This window comes from Macrobrachium rosenbergii, chromosome 55 (genome assembly GCF_040412425.1).
Source record: "Macrobrachium rosenbergii isolate ZJJX-2024 chromosome 55, ASM4041242v1, whole genome shotgun sequence".
NCBI classification, from domain to species: Eukaryota; Metazoa; Arthropoda; class Malacostraca; order Decapoda; family Palaemonidae; genus Macrobrachium; species Macrobrachium rosenbergii.
The window spans coordinates 50,917,967-50,940,565 of NC_089795.1; the positions used below are offsets into that span (position 1 = coordinate 50,917,967).

Below are 22,599 nucleotides of genomic sequence, written 5' to 3' on the forward strand. Positions count from 1 at the left end.
ATAAATGATGAAACATAATTGTTTTATAAATTGTAGCTTTTCTCACATTTATCAATTATGGCTGTAGGATTAACTAGGAATAAACATTTGTAATGGTGGGGCCACCAAAACAGGACACACGTGTTTAAGAAGGTAGAATTTGTTTAAGAAACGGAAATCTTCCACACATCGTAAAGCACAACCCAGTTAACACGTAAACATAACATTCAAAAAGAGAGAGAGAGAGAAGGGGTGGGGGGCGGTGGACAAGTGGGTGTATTGGAGAGGTAATTTGGACAATAAACTAATAAAAAGTGCGAAGCAAAAAATGGAAACTTGTGGACGCCTTTGGTGCCAGCCAAAGGTCATTGTTCAGACACATCTCGTGAGGAATTCTTAAGGTACCTCGACGAAACACAAACAATACAACGAAACACAAAGGTTTAGGTTGAGAGGAGGAAACACAAAACTTTATATATACACACACACACACACACACACACACACACACACATATATATAATATATATATATATATTATTATATATATATAGTATATGTATGTATATATATATTCATGAGTGTATATATATATATATATATATATGTATGTATGTATATATATTCACACACATGTATATACATATACAGTATATGTACACATATACATATATTATATATACACATACCACAAAAAACGAAACAAGCAACACATACAAAAACATAAATATAAACAATATAACCTCTTCAATAATAAAAAAAAATCGTCCTGTTTAATCCGCGCGACAGTTTGTGTATTGCGTCATCGGGGTCACACAGCCCATTCCTTTTAGGACATTGAAAAACGTCTAAGATTACAGAGAGATCACAAAGAACGCCTCTGGTGCACTGGATGTGGTGTAAAACAGCTCTTTTGGAAACAGCTTACGACCCACAAGGAAAAGTGTATGACACACGTAAAGCTCTTTAAAAGATTGGTTCAACGCTCGTACAACACAACAAGCAATGGTGCTCTGTCGAGTTAAAAGGGCTGAAATTAAACTGTGCTCGGGGACAGAGAGAGAGAGAGAGAGAGAGAGAGAGAGAGAGAGAGAAAGTCTACTCTGAATTGGCATTAGATAAAACTTGTCATATTTAACACTGAGAATAAAATTGTTATTGAAGAGAATTCCTTGTATTTAAGGAATAAGTAGTTAATTTTCTTATTGATATGTATGCAAACTAGCATACAAATATGTATATATATATATATATATATATATATATATGTGTGTGTGTATATATATATATGTATATATATATATATATATATATATATATATACACACATATATATACACACATTTAGGGCATAGATTTCTCTGAGATAATTTTCGTTAAAAGCAGTTTCGTAGTGGCAACAGAATTTTTGCAGCAATCTTCTTATCGTCGGAGTTTTTCCCGATTCTCATGTGTCAATCTTCGGTGAAGAATCCTCAAACTTCTATCTTCCATTTATTGCTTTACGTCACGACAGCAGTTTCAGCACACTATGGCATTTTCAAGTGACTAATGGCTGACAATTTCGTTTAACTTTTATTGTAACTTCCATATGTGGAAATAATACTCTAATTATAAAGCAGAATGTACAGACTTTACTTAATAGTTGTGTATGAATTTCTTAGTGCATGCGTGAGAGAACTCATAAAAATTATAAAGTATGACGAAGGTTATATTTAATGTATAATAAATAGTGTGAGTGTATATATGTTATTTACAAGTATTATGTGTTAATTTTTACAAAAGCTTAATTTGTAAGCATCAACTACTAAACGACGTTCGGGGTTCGTGTCGGGCGGGGCCTCAGGGACGTGTGAGTTGTCACTTGGTCTTCCCTGGGTCCTCTTGTATTTCTTGGCTGAAGCGATGTGGATATCGTTCGGGGGCGCTGTCTGGTGGGAGTCAGCATCGCCATTCAAAAACCGACTCCTAATATCCAGCAAGAGTCGGATGACACTCCCACCAGACAGCGGCCGAACGGTAGATACAACGCTTCAGCCAAGAAATACAAGAGGCTGAGGCCCCGCCCGACACGAACCACGAACGTCATTTAGTAGTTGATATTTGCAAAACATGCTTTTGTATAAATAAACACATAATACTTGTAAATAACTTATATACACTCACACTATTTATTTATTATACATTAAATATAACCTATGTCATACTTTATCATTTTTATGAGTTCTCTCACACATGCACTAATAAATTTCATACATAGCTATTAAGTAAATTTTATACATACTGTTTTTAATTATAATATTCTTTCCACATATGTAAATTACACCAAAAGATTTCGACCCCAAAATGGTTCATCCCTTTAATCCCTGGACCCATCACGGCTTAGGTCTACTTTTCCATCCGCACGTAGAGGAAAATTATTGTTAATCGAAACTGTAAGCCAGTAGTCACTTGAAAATGCCAAAGTGTGGTGAAACAGCTGTCGTGGCGGAAAGCAATAATTGGAAGATAGAAGTTTGTGGACTCTTCGCCGAAGATTGACACATGAGAGTTGGAAAAAAACTTCGACGATATGAAGATTCCTGCAAAACTTATTGATGTCACTAAAGCAATTGCTTTTAACAAATATATATAAATATATATATATATATATATATATATATATATATATATATATATATATATATATATATATATATATATATATATACATATACATATACATACACATACATACATTCATACATTCATACATACATACATACATACATACATATATGCGTGTGTGTGTGTGTATGTTATAGGTATGTGATTTCTTATCAGTTGTTATCAGAGATCATAAAAAGTTTTAAATGACAAGTTTTACACTCATGCCAACTAGAGTATAGTTAGGAAGCTAGAGAAACGGACTAAAATTATCCTGGATATTTTGCTTAAAAACGTTACAAAATCTATTGTAGATATTAAGTTAATTTACGATACTTTACTAAATATGTTGTTGGAACTTTTATCGCTTATGAAAATTTAGGTTTAAAATGTGGTGGTGTTAGGCAGAAACAAAATTCAGTTAAAAAAAAACTATTCTGTAACGGTTTAATATTCACCATAGTATTAAATACGTGAAATATATTTTGAAATCTCTAATATCGTGGCCAGTTGTTTTAATTGGGAAACATTAGCTCACAAACTGACATTTTATGCCTTGAAAACAAATCGTTTTCATTCAGATAATTCAGATAATTAATTACTTCGGTTAGGATTTCATGTCAACATTATTTTTATTAAATGACTTCATATTATGAATAGCCTGTTTAATATTATTAAATAATACATTTTGGCCAATCCTTTTTATATAGTTAGTTAAAAATGCTGGCAAAATATCCTACAGGACAATTTTAAGCCCAAGGCCTCTCCAGGTGGTATCAGAAAAAGTCAGGTGAGACCAACTGCCAAATCGCGCAATACTAGAAAGAGAAAGAGAGAAAATAAAATATGTCAGTGACAATACTTTCTCGTGCGATTGCTGTATTCTCATTTAGCTTTTTATCTTGTCATGACAGAAGAGAAAGTCAGAGATAGAGAATTTTCATTTTGTCATGACAAAAGGAAGACAGACAGACAGAGGGCGGAGAGAGAGGGAGAGAGTTTTGATTTAGTCAAGACAAGAGAGTGAGAGAGAGTTTCCATTTTGTCATGATAAAAGAGAGAGAGAGAGAGAGAGAGAGAGAGAGAGAGAGAGAGAGAGAGAGAGAGAGAGAGAGTTTTTCATTTTGTCATGACAAGAGAGAGACAGGGAGAGAGAGTTTTCATTTTAAGACAAAAGAGAGAGAGAGAGAGAGAGAGAGAGAGTTTTTATTTTGTCATGACTAAAGATAGAGAGAGAATTTTCATTTTGTTAAGACAAAAGAGATTGAGAGAGGTCGAGAGAAAATGAGAGTTTTTATTTTGTCATGACTAAAGAGAGAGCGAGAGAATTTTCATTTTGTCAAGACCAAAGAGAGAGAGAGAGAGAGAGAGAGAGAGAGAGAGAGAGAGAGAGAGAGAGAGAGAGAGAGAGAGAGAGAGAGTTTAATTTTGCCATGACAAAAAGAGGCAGAGAGAGATGAGAGAAACAGAAAGAGAGAGAAGAGAAGGGAGAAGGAGAGAAGAGAGAGAGAGAGAGAGAGAGAGAGAGAGAGAGAGAGAGACAGACAGACAGACAGACAGACAGAGAGACGGTTCTAGCTGAGAATTGAAAAATGAGGATCAAACCGTGCCGCAGCAGCCTCGACGATGGCTCCGAAGACCCTCTGAAGGACGAGGAGGCGGAGGAGGATCGCGGGGAGGCGTTGGATCCGAGGCGGTCGTTGGCGCGGAAGTATGTTCGCCTCCGGGGTGTCAGTTGGATCCACGACTGCGAGTCCACTGCGGTAGGTGATGAAAAACCAAGTTAATCAATCAACGTCTTCTGTGTGTCAGTGTTTTTTGAGGGCAAGGAGCTATGGGGGACCACCTGGCCTAAAACTGTTTCTGGAAGACAGACAGAGGGCCGAAGAGTAGCTTGTGGAATCTCCGAAGGAATGGGGATAAAGAAACTCGGGAAGGAAAGATAGTTTGACATGCAGAAAGGAATCTTCGGACTGAAAGGATATATGCTAAGTATATACATGTGAATGAAAGTCTCTCTCTCTCTCTCTCTCTCTCTCTCTCTCTCTCTCTCTCTCTCTCTCTCTGATAAAGGGACTCGAGAAGGAAAGATTGTTTGACATGCCGAAAGGAATCTCCGGATTAAAAGGATGTATGCAATGTATATACTTGTGTATGAAAGTAAACTCTCTCTCTCTCTCTCTCTCTCTCTCTCTCTCTCTGCAGCACACTCTTTGAAGTATCTATATACAGAGAGAGAGAAAAAATATTAGGACAATGGCATACAGATTCGGGAAAGACATTTAGACACTAACTTTCAGGCGCAAATAAAGATTAGTAAATAGCCAATTTGACAGAAGGACAGGCGAATAAAGGATAAACAAATCCATGTATGTACGATATCATGCACACACACACACACACGCACACACAATCTCACAGACACAAACACATGCAGCTTTGAACAATCTCACCACAGACTCTCAAGGCAGGAAAAATTTTAAGACAGACTTCCTCTGGAAGAAAAGTATCAGCAGCCGAGGAAGTAGAGATAATAGTGTTTCAGAAATATATAATCCTAATGAAGACAGATTCCTGATAAGGCGCCAGAGGCTGGGAGTTGGAGAAAAAGGGAGAGACTCTGAGTCGAAGATCTGCAAGTTGAACCAAATTCTGGAGTCTTGAGGCTGGGCAAAGAGAAGAAGAATTCTCGAAGGGAAAATAAATTTGAGCAAACGTGAAGAATTAATTGGGTTATTTTGAGATGTGGTCTGGGGTTAAATTAAAAAGGGGGTCTGGTTAACATACTGAATTACTGTTCTACTGCTATTTACAATATTAGTTATTTACATTAGAATGGGACATTTCTAAGACTTTGTAATTATAAGAAATACATGATGAATTATGATATGGTATTAGATTCAAGTGATCGTTTTAGAATTGGATAGTTATTTAAGCCTACTCTGATTGTAGATTATATCTCGGTTTTCATCTGAAACCTAAGAAAATAAAATAAAAGACTTTCTGGAGTTTTATTACTAGTTATTGGATAGAAATTCACAAAAATATTGGTTCATCTGCGTATGATTAGTTGCGCTTGTACAAAATAACACTTTTATAAAATAAAATGAAAAATCTTGCTAGTCTTGTATTGATATATCAAACATTCATGTATTAAAATATTGGGCCTTTTTACTGGAATATAAAAAACACTCAAAATATGCTTACCATATGTGGGTATTGAAATCATTAACAGATACTTATACTATTTCCATGACAAAGCTTCATACACTGCTTTAAAAAGGTGCGTATTCAAAACAGAGAATATTTATAGAAAACTGCTTTTAAAAGAGAACGAAATATCTAATTATCAAATCAGTCACTGAAGATGCAACTGAGGTATAACTCTTATTGATTATGCAAAAAACTTTAGCTTGACGTGAGATTCTTATAGAAAGTCAGCTGGGAAAAGATCCGCTGGAAACACAATTCCAGTTTGCCCTGGAAAGCGTGCAAGTTGTAAGCAAAGAGATTTTGCTGCGCAAATCGAATGAGATGTTAGATGTTAAAAGAAAAAGCTCGTACGAAAAGATAATGTTTATTTGTGCAGGCGGTAAGAAATGCTTTGATATATATATATATATACGAGTATATATATATATATATATATATATATATATATATATATATATATATATATATATATATATATATATATTATATATATATATATATATATATATATATACATATATATATATACATATATATATATATATATATATATACATACATACATACATACAATACACACATATATATATATACGTATATATACATATATATATATATATATATATATATATATATATATATATATATATATATATATATATACAGTATATATATATATCAAGTATCGTATTTAATTTCTGAATACTCATTTTTATATACAGTTCGAGTGCAATTGGTGAACAAACGTTTTTCACGTAGAATTGTCGTCGTTACTGATCAGTTATGGATCACTAAATAATCATTCATCTTGATCATAATGATCGCCTCCAACACCGAGTGCTGCAAAGGAACCTCTGTAAAATTCCGCAGCTGGCGTCTTTCCTGTGCTTGTCTTTCACAAAACTCCACTTATCTCCACCCTCCCTTCTCCCATACTTTACCGTGGGTCTGGTTCTAACTTTTTCTGGCGCCTGCAGAACCCTATGACTAGCACGTACAGTCATCAGTCGGCGAGTCTGCAAATATTTGCAAACTTGTGACAAATACAATACGTTGATTTTCATGGTCAAATATCCTGTCCTCTCATGTCCTGTCCTCTCTCCATTTGGTAGCATCCTGAATTGCTTCCTCGTACGGAAATGATTTTTGTTGATTTTTCAGGGGTTTAGTAAAAAATTAGTAAAAGAGTCCACTACCCTTTGAATAAATTGGGATGATGTTGTCAGCCTTATGAAAGTAGAAATAGTAGATGAGTCTACTACCCTTGGATAAATTGGGATAATGTTGTCAGTGGTATGAATGTTGAATAGCAGACGAGTCTACTAACCTTTGGATAAATTGGGATAGTGTTGTCAGCCGTATGAAAGTAGAAATAGTAGATGAGTCTACTACCTTTTGGACAAACTGGGATAATGTTGTCAGCCGTATTAAAATAGAAATGGTAGATGAGTCTATTGCCCTCTGGATAAATTGGGATAATGTTGTCAGCCGTATGAAAGTAGAAATAGTAGATGAGTGTACTAACCTTTGGATAAATTGGGATAATGCTGTCAACTGTATAATTGTAAAATAGCAGATGAGTCTACTACCCTTTGGATAAATTGGGATAATATTGTCAGCCGTATTAAAGTACAAAAATATCAGTTATCAACTGGTTATTATTAGAGATTATAGAAATTACAGAACTTAATTATGTTCGCTTTGAGCTACTGGTCATTGTGGATAACAAAAACGGGGAATTTTGTCTGTCTTTTTTCGGGGGGGGGGAGGAGCTTTTGAAACACTGATTGGTGGGAGTAACCAAAGAGAATTATGTATACGTATATTTTTGTGCGGTTTTGAAACATTGATTAGCAGCGTTACCAGAATGGACAGCCTATTTTTATTTGATATAATTTTTTGGACTAAAACTAAATACTGTTATTAATATATGCGCTTTGCTTTTCTTTGCTTCTCGTTCGCAAAAAAAAGAAGAAATATGAAAGAAAAAGTCTGCACTAATTGACGTACAAAAAGGACATTTTCAATTTTTCGTAACCGAGCCAATATCGCCCGCAAAATAACGCACTATTTTTCAAGCATGAAGGGACTTTATTGAAAGACACATGAGTTACAAATTATTCGGGAACATCATTTTGAAAAACGAATAGCTATATATAGATACCGGCCAGTTTAAACACGGCGAATCATATTTTTTCAATTCTCGTGATGTTGGTCGAAATAGTATAGTTATTTTTTTATGTAGAAAGACTATACTTATATATGTCTAATATACATTTATTTATATATTTATATCTAGCTAATCTCATAGAATAAGATCGACGAAAGGAAAGAATTCAGGGAAAATAAATAATATAAAATTTTTCATCATCTTGTTTTAGAAAACAGAATCTTGGCTCTCTTGTTTTGTATAATAGAAGTGTCGGGAGTAACAATAATAATAGTATAATAATTCATAAAAGTAGTATAGTAATTTACAATAATAAAGAAATTAACCCAAACTTTTTAACTACAAAATTAATAACACTCAAAATAGTAACCATATAATGAAATTGGTTGAAGTTTCCGCGACACAAATTATGATTACCGAAAAAAAATATATCAATCAATTATATCATGTTACTGAGACGAATTCAGCCATTAATGAGAAGACGGATATTAACGGATATTAACGATTGATGATGTTTTAGAATAATTAGAGGTCATTTGCCTTAGTGATTAATCTCCCCACGTCAAGAAGTCTATTACTCAAATCTTTCTCAGTGGAGTATTTGCTAATTAACGCTTATCTTTTGGGGTGTTTCAAATAACTGAGAAAGTAACAAGTTTTTGAGTGGGATTACATATGTTTGATAATATATATATATACTTTATATATATATATATATATATATATATATATATATATATATATATATATATATATATATATATATATATATATATATATAATATATATATACACACATATATATATATATATGTGTGTATTTATATGTATACACACACACACACACACACACACATATATATATATATATATATATATATATATATATATATATATATATATATATATATATATATATATATAAATATATAAATTTATGCATAATTTTTCAAAGCATAGAAACCGTAAAAAGTTCATTCATCTTTCTCTCAGCGGTTACTGCTTCAGATCCGATATAATTTTTTCGTAATATTTCCTAACTCGATTCCGCTTTGAAACGAACACACCTTCCTTTTCAGTGAAGTAAAATCTCTCTCTCTCTCTCTCTCTCTCTCTCTCTCTCTCTCTCTCTCTCTCTCTCTCTCATATATTTACCCAGACTATCTTACTAAACACTTTCTCTCTCTTGCATAAATAAGGATCCTTCACTGCGTTTCGGAAGACTTCTGTTTACTCCGGCGTTCCAATGATGGTGAGAAGCTCTCAGCTTCTATTCACGAGCATTTAATCCGTAACTTTTGGTATTACTTCTTCTTGTTAGAGCAAATGATTTTTGATAAAAAGCTCTTTTTCCATGGAAAGTTTGGCTTTTCTTATACGAAATGCCATCCATATTATTATTATTATTATTATTATTATTATTATTATTATTATTATTATTATTATTTTTTATTATTATATAAACCTTTTAATGAAAGGTTATATTTTCTGGAAGAAATGCCCTTAAATATTATTATTATTATTATTATTATTATTATTATTATGAAATTCTTTGTCTGTGTCCTGAAAGTAATTTCGTTAATACTACTACTACTACTACTACTATTATTATTATTATTATTATTATTATTATTATTATTATTATTTATTATTATTTTTTTTTTTGTCTATCACAGTCATCCTATTCGACTGGGTGGTTTTTAGTGTGGGGTTCCGGGTTGCATCCTGCCTCCTTGGAATCCATCACTTTTCTCACTATGTGCGCTGTTTCTAGTAGCACACTTTTCTTCATAAGTCCTAGGGCTACTCTGCATCTAGTTTTTACAGATTCCTTTTCAGGGACCTTGGGATCGTGCCTAGTGTTCCTGTGATTATGGGTACAGTTTCCACTAGCATATCCCATATCCTTCTTATTTCGATTTTCAGCTCTTGATGCTTATCAATCTTTTCTCTTTTCTCATATACTCTGGTGTTCCACGGTACTGTGACATCAATGAGTGATACTTTCTTCTTGATTTTGTCAATCAACGTTACCTCTGGTCTTTGGCAGTATCACCCTGTCTGTTCTGATACCATAGTCCCAGAGGATCTTTGTCTGATCGTTTTCTATCACTCCCTCAGGTTGGTGTTCGTACCACTTATTACCGCAAGCTAGCTGGTGTTTCTTGCGCAGGCTCCAGTAGACGGCTTTTGCTACTGAATCATGACTCTTTTTGCACTGGTTCTGTGCAAGCGCCGGACATTTGCTTGCTATGTGGTTTATGGTCTCGTCGTTCATATTGCACTTCCTGCATATGGGTGAGATGTTATTTCCATATATTGTTCTTTGGACATATCTGGTTCTTAGGGCCTGATCTTGTGCCGCTGTTAGCATTCCTTCTGTTTCCTTCTTGAGTTCTGCCCTCGGTATCCATTGCCGTGTTTCATCGCTGGCCAGTTCTTTAGTCTGTCTCATGTATTGTTCGTGCATTGGTTTGCTGTGCCATTCCTCTGTTCTATTTTTTATTCTCCTTTCTCTGTATATTTCTGGGTCTTCGTCTACTTTTATCAGTCCTTCTTCCCATGCACTCCTTAGCTACTCGTCTTCACTGGTTTTCTGCTCTCTATGTTGACGCAGTCCTCTATGCTTAATAACCCTCTCCCCACTTCCTTTCTTGTTATGTATAAGTCTGTCTGTATTTGCTCTTGGGTGTAGTGCTTTTTGTATTGGCATGTGTTTTCTAGTTTTCTGGTCTTTGGTGCGGAGTTCAGCCTTCGTCCACTCCACTACTGCGCTGTATCTGATTACTGGTACTGCCCATGTGTTTATGGCTTCCGTCATGTTTCCGGCGTCGAGTTTTGACTTGAGTATCGCTTTAAGTCTCTTCATATTTATTCTTTCCTGATCGTGTCCTTCATCTCTTGGTGTTTTATATCCTCTTCTTCTATTATTCCCAGGTAATTGTATCCTGTCTCACCTATGTGTTTGATGCTATTCCTGTCTGGTAGCTTTATCCCTTCAGTCCTTGTTACTTTGCCTTTATTATTATTATTATTTTTATTATTATTATTATTATTATTATTATTATTATTATTATTATTATTATTATTATTATTATTTAGTAAACCTTTTCTACAGAATATAAACCCATTTTAAACATTTTTTGTTCATTAGCTGGATTTCGAAAAACGCTTGTATTCCATTTTACTTGTAAAATACATTCAGGTAATTTTGACCTCACAAAAAATGGGAAGTTTTAGAGATATTCCGTTCTCTTTACTGTATTATTAAACATTCATGATTATTGTTTTAACAAGCTTGGAAATTTCAAAATACCAACGAATACATTCTTGAGAAAAAAAAGCGTCGAAATCTCTACAAGGCTAGAAATAATAATATATTCACCAAATAATATTAAGATAAACTTGTAATATAATTTCAAAATCGCTTTCGTCTTCACGAAGAGGGATATGAAAGATTTCCGTACTAATTTGGGGGAGTCAAGATCAGCGACGACATTTTCATTTTAAATGAGACGTTTCAAAGAGAGAGAGAGAGAGAGAGAGAGAGAGAGAGAGAGAGAGAGAGAGAGAGAAATTAAAGCACTCGTTAAGGGAAGGGAAACGAAGACGCAGTTTAATAAAAAAAAAACTTAATCTGGCTCCACAGCGTTCATCTACCGCACTGAAGGAATCTACTGACATCCTTCTGACATCCTTAGAGAGAAGGATCCAATATCGACTCGAGAAAGGTACAAAGGAGTTCCCATTAAGGACGAATCCCCAATCGGTTCCTACCCAACCGCCCCCTCGCTCTCTCCCCAAAATAACTATCCCATTTCGATCTCAGTTTTCAGCACCTATGCTCCAGCGACCGAAAAAGTGAGAGCCTAGGGGGATCCAAGGAGGATCCAGGGGGATTCAAGGGGACTCCCAGTGGGATCCAAGGGGAATCCCAGTTGGATTCAAGGGAAATCCCGGTGGGATCCAAGGGGAATCCCTGTTAGATCCAAGGGAACTCCCTGTGAGATCCAAGGGAACTCCCTGTGAGATCCAAGGGGGATCCTAGTGGGATCCAAGGGGTAGTCAGGGGGAATCCCACTGGGATCCAAGGGGACTCCTGGTGGGATCCAATGGAATCCAAGGGGGATCCCAGTGGGATTCAAGGGGACTCCCAGTGGGATCCAAGGGGAATCCAAGGGGGGTATGTAAGGGGGATCCCAGTGGAATCCAAGGGACCAGTGGAATCAAGAGGTATGAGGGGATCCCAGTGGAATCAGGACTGATGGAATCAAGGGGGTATGAGTCATTGAGGTTCAAGGAATCCATTGGGATCTTAGGGGGATCTAAGAGTGTCCAAGAGGGATAGAAGGGGAATCCCCATGGGAGTCAAGGGGATCCAGGAGGAATTCCAGGGGAATCCAAAAGGGATCTAAAAGGAATCCTAGTGAGATCCAAAGGGAATCCTTATGGAATCCAAGGAGAATCCCGGTGGGATCGAATGGAGATTCCAGTGGAATCTAAGAGGATCAAGGGGAATCACTGTAGGTTCCAAGAGATCCTAAGGGAATCCCAGTGGGATCCAAGGGGAATCTTGATGGGATTCAAGAGGAATGCAAGGCGAATCCCGTGAGATCCAATGGCGATCCAGGAGGAATCCCAAGGAGATCCAAGGGAGTCCCAGTAGGATGCATGGGAATCCAAGGGGGATCCAAGGGAAATCCAGTGGGATCCAAGGGGAATTTCAATGGGATCCAAGGGGACCTAAGTGGGACCCAACGGGAATCTAAGGGGGATCCAAGGGGTATCCGCTGCTAAACCCTATTAAAGATGGTCGTGTTTTCAGGTTAAGCCTCTTAGCTGCCGAGATAATAGCTGGAAAGAATTATAGGAGATCCTGAAGTTTTTTTTTTTTTTTTTTTTGCATATTTCTCGTCATTAAGGATTTAATTGATATGGGGTATTTTAATCAGATTGTTAATCCTATTTTCATTCCTTGACAAAGAGGATTTGTCGTAAAGAAAGTTTTGTAGTTTTTATGCTGATATATGTAAAAATTTTAAGGGATTATAATCCTATTTTCAATTCTTTACTGAAAGAATTTGGCGTAAAGAAAATTTTGTAGTTTTTATGCTGATATTTGTGTATTTTAATGTTAAATTTGAAGAGACTTTAATCCTATTTATAATCCTTTATAGAAAGGATTTATAACGAAAAAGGTTGTTGTTTTTATTGCTGATAATTTGACATGTAAATGTAAAATTTTTAAGTATTGGTGTCTATATACTGAAAACTAAATTTTTATATTTTCCTTGTTCATGTATCCAAATAATTATGTGTAAAACTGGGACTTTGCAATAATAATAATAATAATAATAATAATAATAATAATAATAATAATAATAATAATAATAATAATAATAATAATAGCATGAATGGAATTTCTTCCAGAAAGCGCAAATCTTTCATTAAAAAGCTTTAATAATTAATAATAATAATAATAATATATAATAATAATAATAATAATAATAATAATAATAATAATTATTATTGTATTATAATAATAATAATAATAATAATAATAATAATAATAATAATAATAATTATTATTATTATTTTATATTTATTATTGTTGTTGTTTTTGTTGTTGTTATTGTTGTTTTTATTAAAGATAATTTTTCTGTTGCCAATCAAATTCCTATTAATCTTATGCCAAGAGAATTGACTAATTTGTAAATTCTGTTTGAATTAAAAAAAAAAATATGATGTGCACAAAGGAGAAAATCGATGCATCATTTCGAGTTCTGAAATCGAATTCTAACATGTCGCTGCCTCTTGTTTATCCAGTTCTTATCTTACTTCAGCCATTTTCCATTTTAAACATTAATCACAATATTCAACATTTCTACTTTGAATAAGAATACAATTCTTTAATTATAAACTCGAGGATAAATCAGGATTTAAAGGTCTTCGTTCACCTACGATAAGCAACTTTAAGCTAACTGTCAAATCCCGCCGTACCCTACCAAGTACACACCTGACATCCCTGGAAATACTGGAAACTGAAGCTCTCAGCTACTGGAAAATTCATGGTTGAAAAGGGGGGAAGGGTGGGGGGAGAGAAGACAGTATATCCCTTTCCTATGATACAAATTGTCAACATTCAATTTAGTCAGGCGAAGGGACTCAGCATGCGTGTTTGTAAGTAAGAGGGAAGTGCTTGCAACCCTGATTAAAAATGTCATTTGTTACTTTATTTATTTGTATATTTATTGAGTTATTTATTTATTTACTTATTTATTTATCTAGTTTGGGATTATTTTATTGTAGCTGATCGCCAGGAACTTCGTAGGTTCAATTGACTGACAATTTAGAGAACATCTCACGCTTTTTGATCTACTATTGATTATATATATATATATATATATATATATATATATATATATATATATATATATATATATATATATAGATATATATATATATATATATATATATATATATATATATTATATATATATATATATATATATATATATATATATATATATATATATATATATATATATATATATATATATATATATACTGTACTAGATCGTTCCTGAGTCTAATTTGCTGGAAATTGGTAAGACTTACTAAATATTGGCAAGAATGTGTACCAGTAGAATATTGGTCACTTTCATTCATCAAGATGTTTAAGTCTTTAAGAAATTATTATTTCATTACTGTCTTTATGGCCCTCAGCAGTAAAAGCTATTGAATCTATCATTCCTCCAAAACAGAAGAAGAAGAATTTTTTGTGATTCCTTCCTGGTTCCCTCCATAACTATTCCACATTAATTTTGTAGTTTATCGTCACAAAAAAAAAATATTTTTTTACGCATCCTGTATAAACCCTCAGCTTGACATTAGCATTGAACGTTTTCTTACACTACCTACCTGGAAAACGTTTCCTTATTATAATTGACTCAAAGATAGCTCTAATACCTTTGTCTTAATCACAAAAATGATTGTTTGATTCATGCATAACACCTGAGCTTAACGTTACCGCCGAACGTTTCATCTTGCCCCCTCCCTAAATGGAAAACGTTTTCTTATTATAAACTCAAAGTTGATAGCTCTGATACCACCGAACATTTCATCACCCCTCCTACCTGGGAAACGTTCCCTTATCCATAACTGACAAGTTGATAGCTCTGATACCAGCGAACGTTTCATCATCCCTCCTACCTGGAAAACGTTTCCTTATTAGTAACTCAAACATGATATCTCTGATACCCTAATCTCAATCACGTACAAATAAATGATAACGGAGGGAACACTCCAAAACCTGTAGATAAGGTTATATACAGTATAAATATATATCTCCTAAGGTTAAAATATCAAAGAAAACGGAACGGAGCGTGGGTAAACTAAGGTAAAGCCTCTGCAATATGACAATATGGCATTCCAGAATGATCAAACACCGTATATATATAGTTATATACCTGCCTGTCAAAGGCGTATGTTACGTGATGGATTATTAGAATATTGTTCGGATATAATTTGCTGGTAATTAGGTATTACTAAAGAATGTGTACAGGAGAATATTGGTCAGTTGTTTCATCGAGATGTTTTTAACTAAGGATATTATTTATTTGTCTTTATGGCCCTCAGCAGTAAAAATAATCATTCTCCAAAACAGAAGAAGAAGAATTTTTGTGATTCCTTCCTAGTTTCGCCTGTTATTCCACATTAGAGTTTATTCACAAAAATATTTTTTACGCATCATCTAGTCTAATTAACACTTGATTCTTAACTGTATACCATTACTACTGGACGTCAGTAGCAATGTCATACAGTCAGATCCGCTGTAGAACATATTTGGATTAAGTCAAAAATCGTTCAAACTAAACTAAGATACTTATTGTCGCATGAAGGGATAAAGAAATGCGGCAAATGCCGTCTGACAAACAGGTGATTACATAATTACCCTTAATTTTTCAAGATGTCTTCCATATATATTATATATATATATATATATATATGTATATATATATATATATATATATATATACATATATATATATGTACCCAGATCGTTCACTCTAATTTGCCGGAAACTTAAAGACACCAAATATTGGCTTTTATATTTCTCAAGAATATTATATATACTTTTTCATCGAGATGTTTTAAGTCTTTACAAAATTACATATTTCAGTATCAAGCGGATGTTCTGTTTGCTGTCAGCAGTAAAAGCTATTGAACGTCCCATTTAAAACAGGTTAAATTTTTGCCATCTTCTGGTTTTCCATAAAATCCACATTAATTTTGTAGTTTAACTCACAAAAAATATTTTTTACGCATTTTTGTAATAAACCTCAAATTGATGTAACGTCCATTGAACGTTTTCTTACACTACCTACCTGGAAAACGTTTTATTAAAAATGACTGCAAAGATTCGTTAATACTATTTTGTCTTAATCATTGGTAAAAATGATTGTTTGATTCATGTGAAAGTTGATCTAACGTTCCATTGAACGATTAAATCTGTTTGCCCATCCTCTTGTTTATGAAAAAACGTTTTCTTTATTATTAAACTCAAAGTTGATAGCCTAGTACCACCGAACTATTTTACCCTAGTACCGAAAAATGGATCTAATCCATTTGACAAGTTAAAAGCTCTTTACCAGCCTCTTGTTTTATCAAAAATCCTACCTGGAATTCGTTAAATATATTAGCAGGCCCTAAACATGATTTACTCTGATACAGTGAATCTCAATCACGTACAAATAAATGGATTAAACGGAGGAACATCCTCCAAAACCTGTAGATAATTTATCAAACCATTGTAAGCATATATGGCCTATTTTACTGTGGTACAGTGAAAATGAACTAACATGGGTAAACTAAGGTAAATCTGCAATCATCATTCTTGTTTTCGAAAAAACACTGCACCGGATTGAGTTGCAAACTACTTTTTGGGCTGTCAGTGTGGCCTATTTTACATGTGCAGTGAAAGTTGTTAGAACGTTCATTGTTCAGGATTAAATCCTGCTTTGCCATCCTCTTGTTTTATAAAAAAAAGAGACCTAGAGGGACCAGAGAGAGAGAGAGAGAGAGAGCCTATTTTACTGAGGAAGAGAGAGAAAGGTGCCTAACGTCCATTATACGATTAAATTGCTTTGCCATCCTCTTGTTTTATGAAGAGTTATCTTAGAAATAAGTCAAACTATTATGAGAGAGTTTGGCGCCTTGGCACAAATAAAGACGTCAAAAGGAATTTTGCTCTAAAACTTGCGCGTCCCTGACCGTCACACAAGGCTAACGTTTTGCCTGTTATCGGACTCCAAGGAGATTTGAAAATGAGAGAGAGAGACTCGTTTTTTTGAGAGAGACCAGAGAGAGAGAGAGAGAGAGAGAGAGAGAGAGAGAGTTTCCTGCTAGCTGATCTAGTCTAATTAACAATAGCATCTTGCTTTCAAATCATTACTAATGTCAATCAGTACTTATTTACTAACTAATTTTCTCCCACAGAATATGTTTTGTCAATAAATAATGTTAAACTAAAGGGTTAAGAAATTACTTATTGTCTAAATTTAATAACAACACACGAAGTCAACGCTTGGAAAATGCTTTCGGAAACAGCTTCATAATTTTTATTTAATTTTTAACAGCCCTCCATATATATATACATAATATAAATATATATATGTATAAACTTTCTTTATATATATATATAAAAATATATATTATATATATATATATATATATATGGAAAACGTCTACTCCACTTTACATGAATTCCTGTGGCATTAGCGCAAATTCTCTTTTATATTTCTCAAGAGATATTACTATATAATTTTCCAGACAGCTTCTCCTATGTAATCTACAAAATTACACATATTTCAGTATCAAGCGGATGTTCTGTTTTGCTGTGATACAGTGAAAACTGTTCTAACGTCCATTTAATAAGGTTAAATCCTGCTTGCCATCTTCTCGTTTTCCGAAAAATCCCACAAAGGATTCGTTAAACTACAGTTTAGGCCTAGTGTGGCCTATTTTTGTGATAAAGCGGAAATTGATCTAACGTCCATTGAATAGGATTAAAGTAAACTTTGCTGATGCTTTGATTTAAGAAAAGCTGGGTGTATGTAGGCCTATGATGTAAGTCGTAAGACTATTTTGCTAATTAGTGTGGCCTATATTACTGTTACTTTCATTTTCAGTTTGAGATCCAACGTCCATTGAATTGCATAAAATCATAATTTGCCATCTTCTTTGTTTTATGAAAATCAACGCGAAGCCCCTCATTAAACTATTTTGCAGGCCCCGCCTCGGTATTTTACTGTGGAGGAAAATAGCCACCTAACGTCCATTTATAGGATTAAAACATATTTACCATCCATATTCTTTTTTATGAAAATCCTACGAAACTCGTTTAATCCATGTTGTAGGCCTAATGCGGCCTAGTTTTACATCTCGCATTGAAATGGATCTAACGTCCAAATAATGGGATTAAATCCTGCTTTGCCATCCTCTTGTTTTATGAAAAATCCTAAGGAGAATTTATCAAACCATTGTGTAAGCCTAGTGTGGCCTATTTTACTGTGGTACAGTGAAAGATGATCTAACATCCATTTAATAGGATTAAATCCTGCTTCAATCACCTTAGTTTTTTTGAGCGAAAACTTGCCAGGCGTGTTTCCTTTACCTCCTTTTTCCGATAGTGCCGATTTTATTAATTCCATGTGAAAGTTGTTCTAACGTTCATTTAAGTTTATAATAACTTGCTTTGCAATCCTCTCTTGTTTTATAAAAACAAACCCTGAAGGATTTAAAAAATTATTGTACATAGGCATGTTGCCTATTTTACTGTGGGAACAGGAAAATAAATCTAACGTCCATCACAATACGATTAAATTTCTTTATTCATCCTTGTTTTATGAAAAATATCCAAGGAGAATTTAGGTCAAACTATTGTGTTCGATTCAGTTTGGCGCCTTGCACAATTAAAGACGTCAATGAATTATTCGGACAAAAACTTGCAACCAATCCCCTGACCGTCACATTTCGAGCTAACGACACCCCTGCGATTGGTGACAAAATGAGGAATTGTAAAAAAACCGAGTTTAGTTACCATGTTACTATTCCCTTTTTTTATATGCCAAAATTCTTTTCTCATCTATTCACACCTCTACAGATACCGTTTTGGCCACTGCTCCATTGAAATGACGAAGAGGGTCTTTCTTCTTCTTGGCTGCATAATGAAGCGAGCTAGGTCACTGCGTTCCTTTTTGGGAAAATCAACAACATTAGGTGGTGGCTTTGTATATATATACATTATATATATATATATATATATATATATATATATATATATATATATATATATATATATATATATATACATATATATTTATATTATATATACATGTATATAAATATATATAAATGTGTGTGTATGTGTGTTTATGTGTGTCAATACACCGCAAAGCACGTCATTACAAAATACAATACCTGTATTTACGCATTACCCAGCTAACCTTCCACTCCCAAGAGAGCCCACCTCTACTAGTGTCAGGTTGTAGCTCAAACTCTTGTCTCTCCAAGTCCTTGTCATGTGGCAAAGGGCCCACCATCCCCACGCCCACCCTGGGGGCACCTGTGGTGACCCCTGTGAGACCCACACCTTGGTCTAAAGTGGCGTAGGTAATCGATATAGTGGTAAGGTACACAGACACACAGTGCATTCTACCGCACCTCAGTTGTTCTCTGCTGCTAACTCACGCACTCGGGGAATGCTTATTACGTAGCACACAGCTTATCTGCATTGCTGTGAAAACAATGTGGAATGTTTAGCTGATGTGAGGCGATGTGTTACACTGGTAGAGTCTAGATTTATTGGTGTGTACTTCGAAACAGTTGATGTGCAGTTCAGAGCCACATACAGCGACCTGGAGGTTCTTTTGATAATCCATAAAATTGTGCCAAAACTCCACAGATTAAAATCAGTAGGTTATCTGCTACAACCCAAATATATTGTTATTTACGTAATGATATATAAGTATTAAAACTTTATTGTCTCCTGAGAACTATGTAGTTTTTAAATTGCGTAATAATATAAAAGTATCAAAGATTCGTTCTCTTCTGAAGGCTATGTAGACACTGTAACAAAAGCTTATTTTTAATCACTGGTATTCGACCAAGACAAATGTAAGCACTTCACTCGAAGACATGCAATACTGTTGAGCCACAAAGGACCTGTGGAACAGCCGAACGACATCAAAGAGATGTCCTCATTTCGAGTAGGTTCCTAAACAATGGGTATTTGTTGGGAGAAGGAAGCCAAGGATTAGGGGGCAGGGGAGGACACAAAACACTGACAAAAACAGGAAGAATATAGATACACTTCTTCTTCCATTTTTTATGATCTTACCCTAATGGTTTGATTACAAAAATTGGTTACGAAGTGTTCTAGCAAATCAGATGGAACCATTTGGCATTTAGAAACTATAGATATACCTAAAAGTATCTAGAGAAGGATCTAGAGTCTAAGTAAGTCACTTCCCCAACAGCGTTGCAATTTATTGTGGGATTAATTTTAAAATGATAAACCTTTTCACCTGAGGTATTTATTGTGAAACTGACATTAAAACTCTTCCTGCTTTTCCCGTCAACTACAAAACTGTTTTGTGCGTTTTCTCACTACGATATTTTGCTTGCAGGCAAAAGCAACACAAGCGATAATGACCATGCTATTGATCACTGCTAGTCTGTTCTCTCTCTCTCTCTCTCTCTCTCTCTCTCTCTCTCTCTCTCTCTCTCTCTCTCTCGTCTTCATTAATAGGACACGTTGAATAATGTTTTTTCTTCGTTGGTCCATAATGATCAGATGATCATTAAACTGGAATAGTTGTTTGAGAAATGTTTATTTACTGTCAGTCGTTGAAAAGAAATGTTTGCTTTGACATCAGCAATGTATATACCGAATTTCTTTATATATATATATATATATATATATATATATATATATATATATATATATATATATATATATATATATATATATATATATATATATATATATAAAGAAATTCGGTATATACATTGCTGATGTCAGTACGGAAATATCTCTTTTCATCCACTGGACAGTAAATAAACTTCATTTTCAAAACAACTATTCCAGTTTAATGATCATCTGATCATTATGGACCAACGAAGAAAAAAAACATTATTCCAACTCTGTCCTCTTCTCTCTCTCTCTCTCTCTCTCTCTCTCTCTCTCTTATGCAAGTTTTTAGGCGTGTTGTTAAATTAATATCTTGAGGACTTAGAAGAAGTTAAGTATATCTTAGTTTAACCAGACCACTGAGCTGATTAACAGCTCTCCTAGGGCTTAGAAGAATTTACAAATCAACATCAGTCTTACAAAAAAAAAACACATAGCATTGGCCTCTTTACATTGTGTTTCTTCAAAGTTCACGTATTAATGCACTCACTTTTAACATTTATGAGGATATCTCACTTTTAACATTTATGAGAATATCTCACTTTTAACATTTATGAGAATGTCTGACTTTTAACATTTATGAGAATGTCTCACTTTTAACATTTATGGGAATGTCTCACTTTTGACATTTAGGAGAATGTCTGACTTTATATTTAAGAGAATGTCTCACTTTTGACGTTTAGGAGAATGTCTCACTTTTGACATTTAGGAGAATGTCTCACTTTTGACATTTAGGAGAATGTCTCACTTTTAACATGTAGGAGAATATCTCCCACTCAGGAACCTGCAATATAATGTTCCCTCTGTTGCACTCATTTTAACATTTAGGAGAATGGCTCCCACTCCGGAACCCACAATATAATGTTCCTTATCTTACACTCACTTTTAACATGTAGGAGAACATCTCCCACTCAGGAACCCACAATATAATGTTCCTCACTTCTAACGTTAAGGAGAATGTCTCCCACTCAGGAACCCACAATATAATCTTCCCTATGTTAAACTCGCTTTTAACATTTAGAAGAATGTCTCCCACTCAGGAACCCACAATACAATCTTCCCTATGTTAAACTCGCTTTTAACATTTAGAAGAATGTCTCCCACTCAGGAACCCACAAAATAATGTTCCTCACTTCTAACGTTAAGGAGAAGGTTTCCAACTCAGGAACCCACAATATAATCTCACTATCTTAAACTCACTCTTAACATTTAGGAGAATGTCTCCCACTCAGGAACCTGTACCAGAACGTTCCCTATCTTAGAAACGTTTTCCAAGTTCAAGAAATATTAAAGGTTATTTTTCTGCCGTAAACTACTCTGCCGAATCGTGCAATTTCGTGCCATTTAGCCCTACAATACACGACTCACGCTACCCTTTCGGCTAACTCACCTTCCCGCTTTTGATCTAAATTACAAATTTTCTTTCTGAGTTCTTTGGCATAATTTTTTCCCGGCCTTCATGTTGTGATAAACCGTAATTAAGGATTGCCCTTCAACACGGTACAAATTACCGTGATAATGACGGGTTCAGAAAGATTAGAGGTTTACGATATGTATGCATGTATGTGTATATCTATACAGTATATATATATGTGTATATATATATATATATATATAT

General features: G+C 34.3%; 1 protein-coding gene across 2 annotated transcripts in view; it reads right to left on the reverse strand.

Moving 5' to 3' along the window:
* Positions 1 to 22,599, reverse strand: part of LOC136835231 (uncharacterized) — a 124,295-nt gene that overhangs the window by 42,064 nt on the left and 59,632 nt on the right. Inside the window, exon 2 of one of the 2 annotated variants that reach the window (XM_067098489.1) lies at positions 4,231 to 4,383. The exons of the other annotated variant lie outside the window; for it this stretch is intronic. Coding sequence (XP_066954590.1) covers positions 4,231 to 4,383 — 153 coding nt within the window. The remainder of the gene's footprint in view (positions 1 to 4,230; positions 4,384 to 22,599) is intronic. 2 annotated transcript variants of the gene reach the window in all.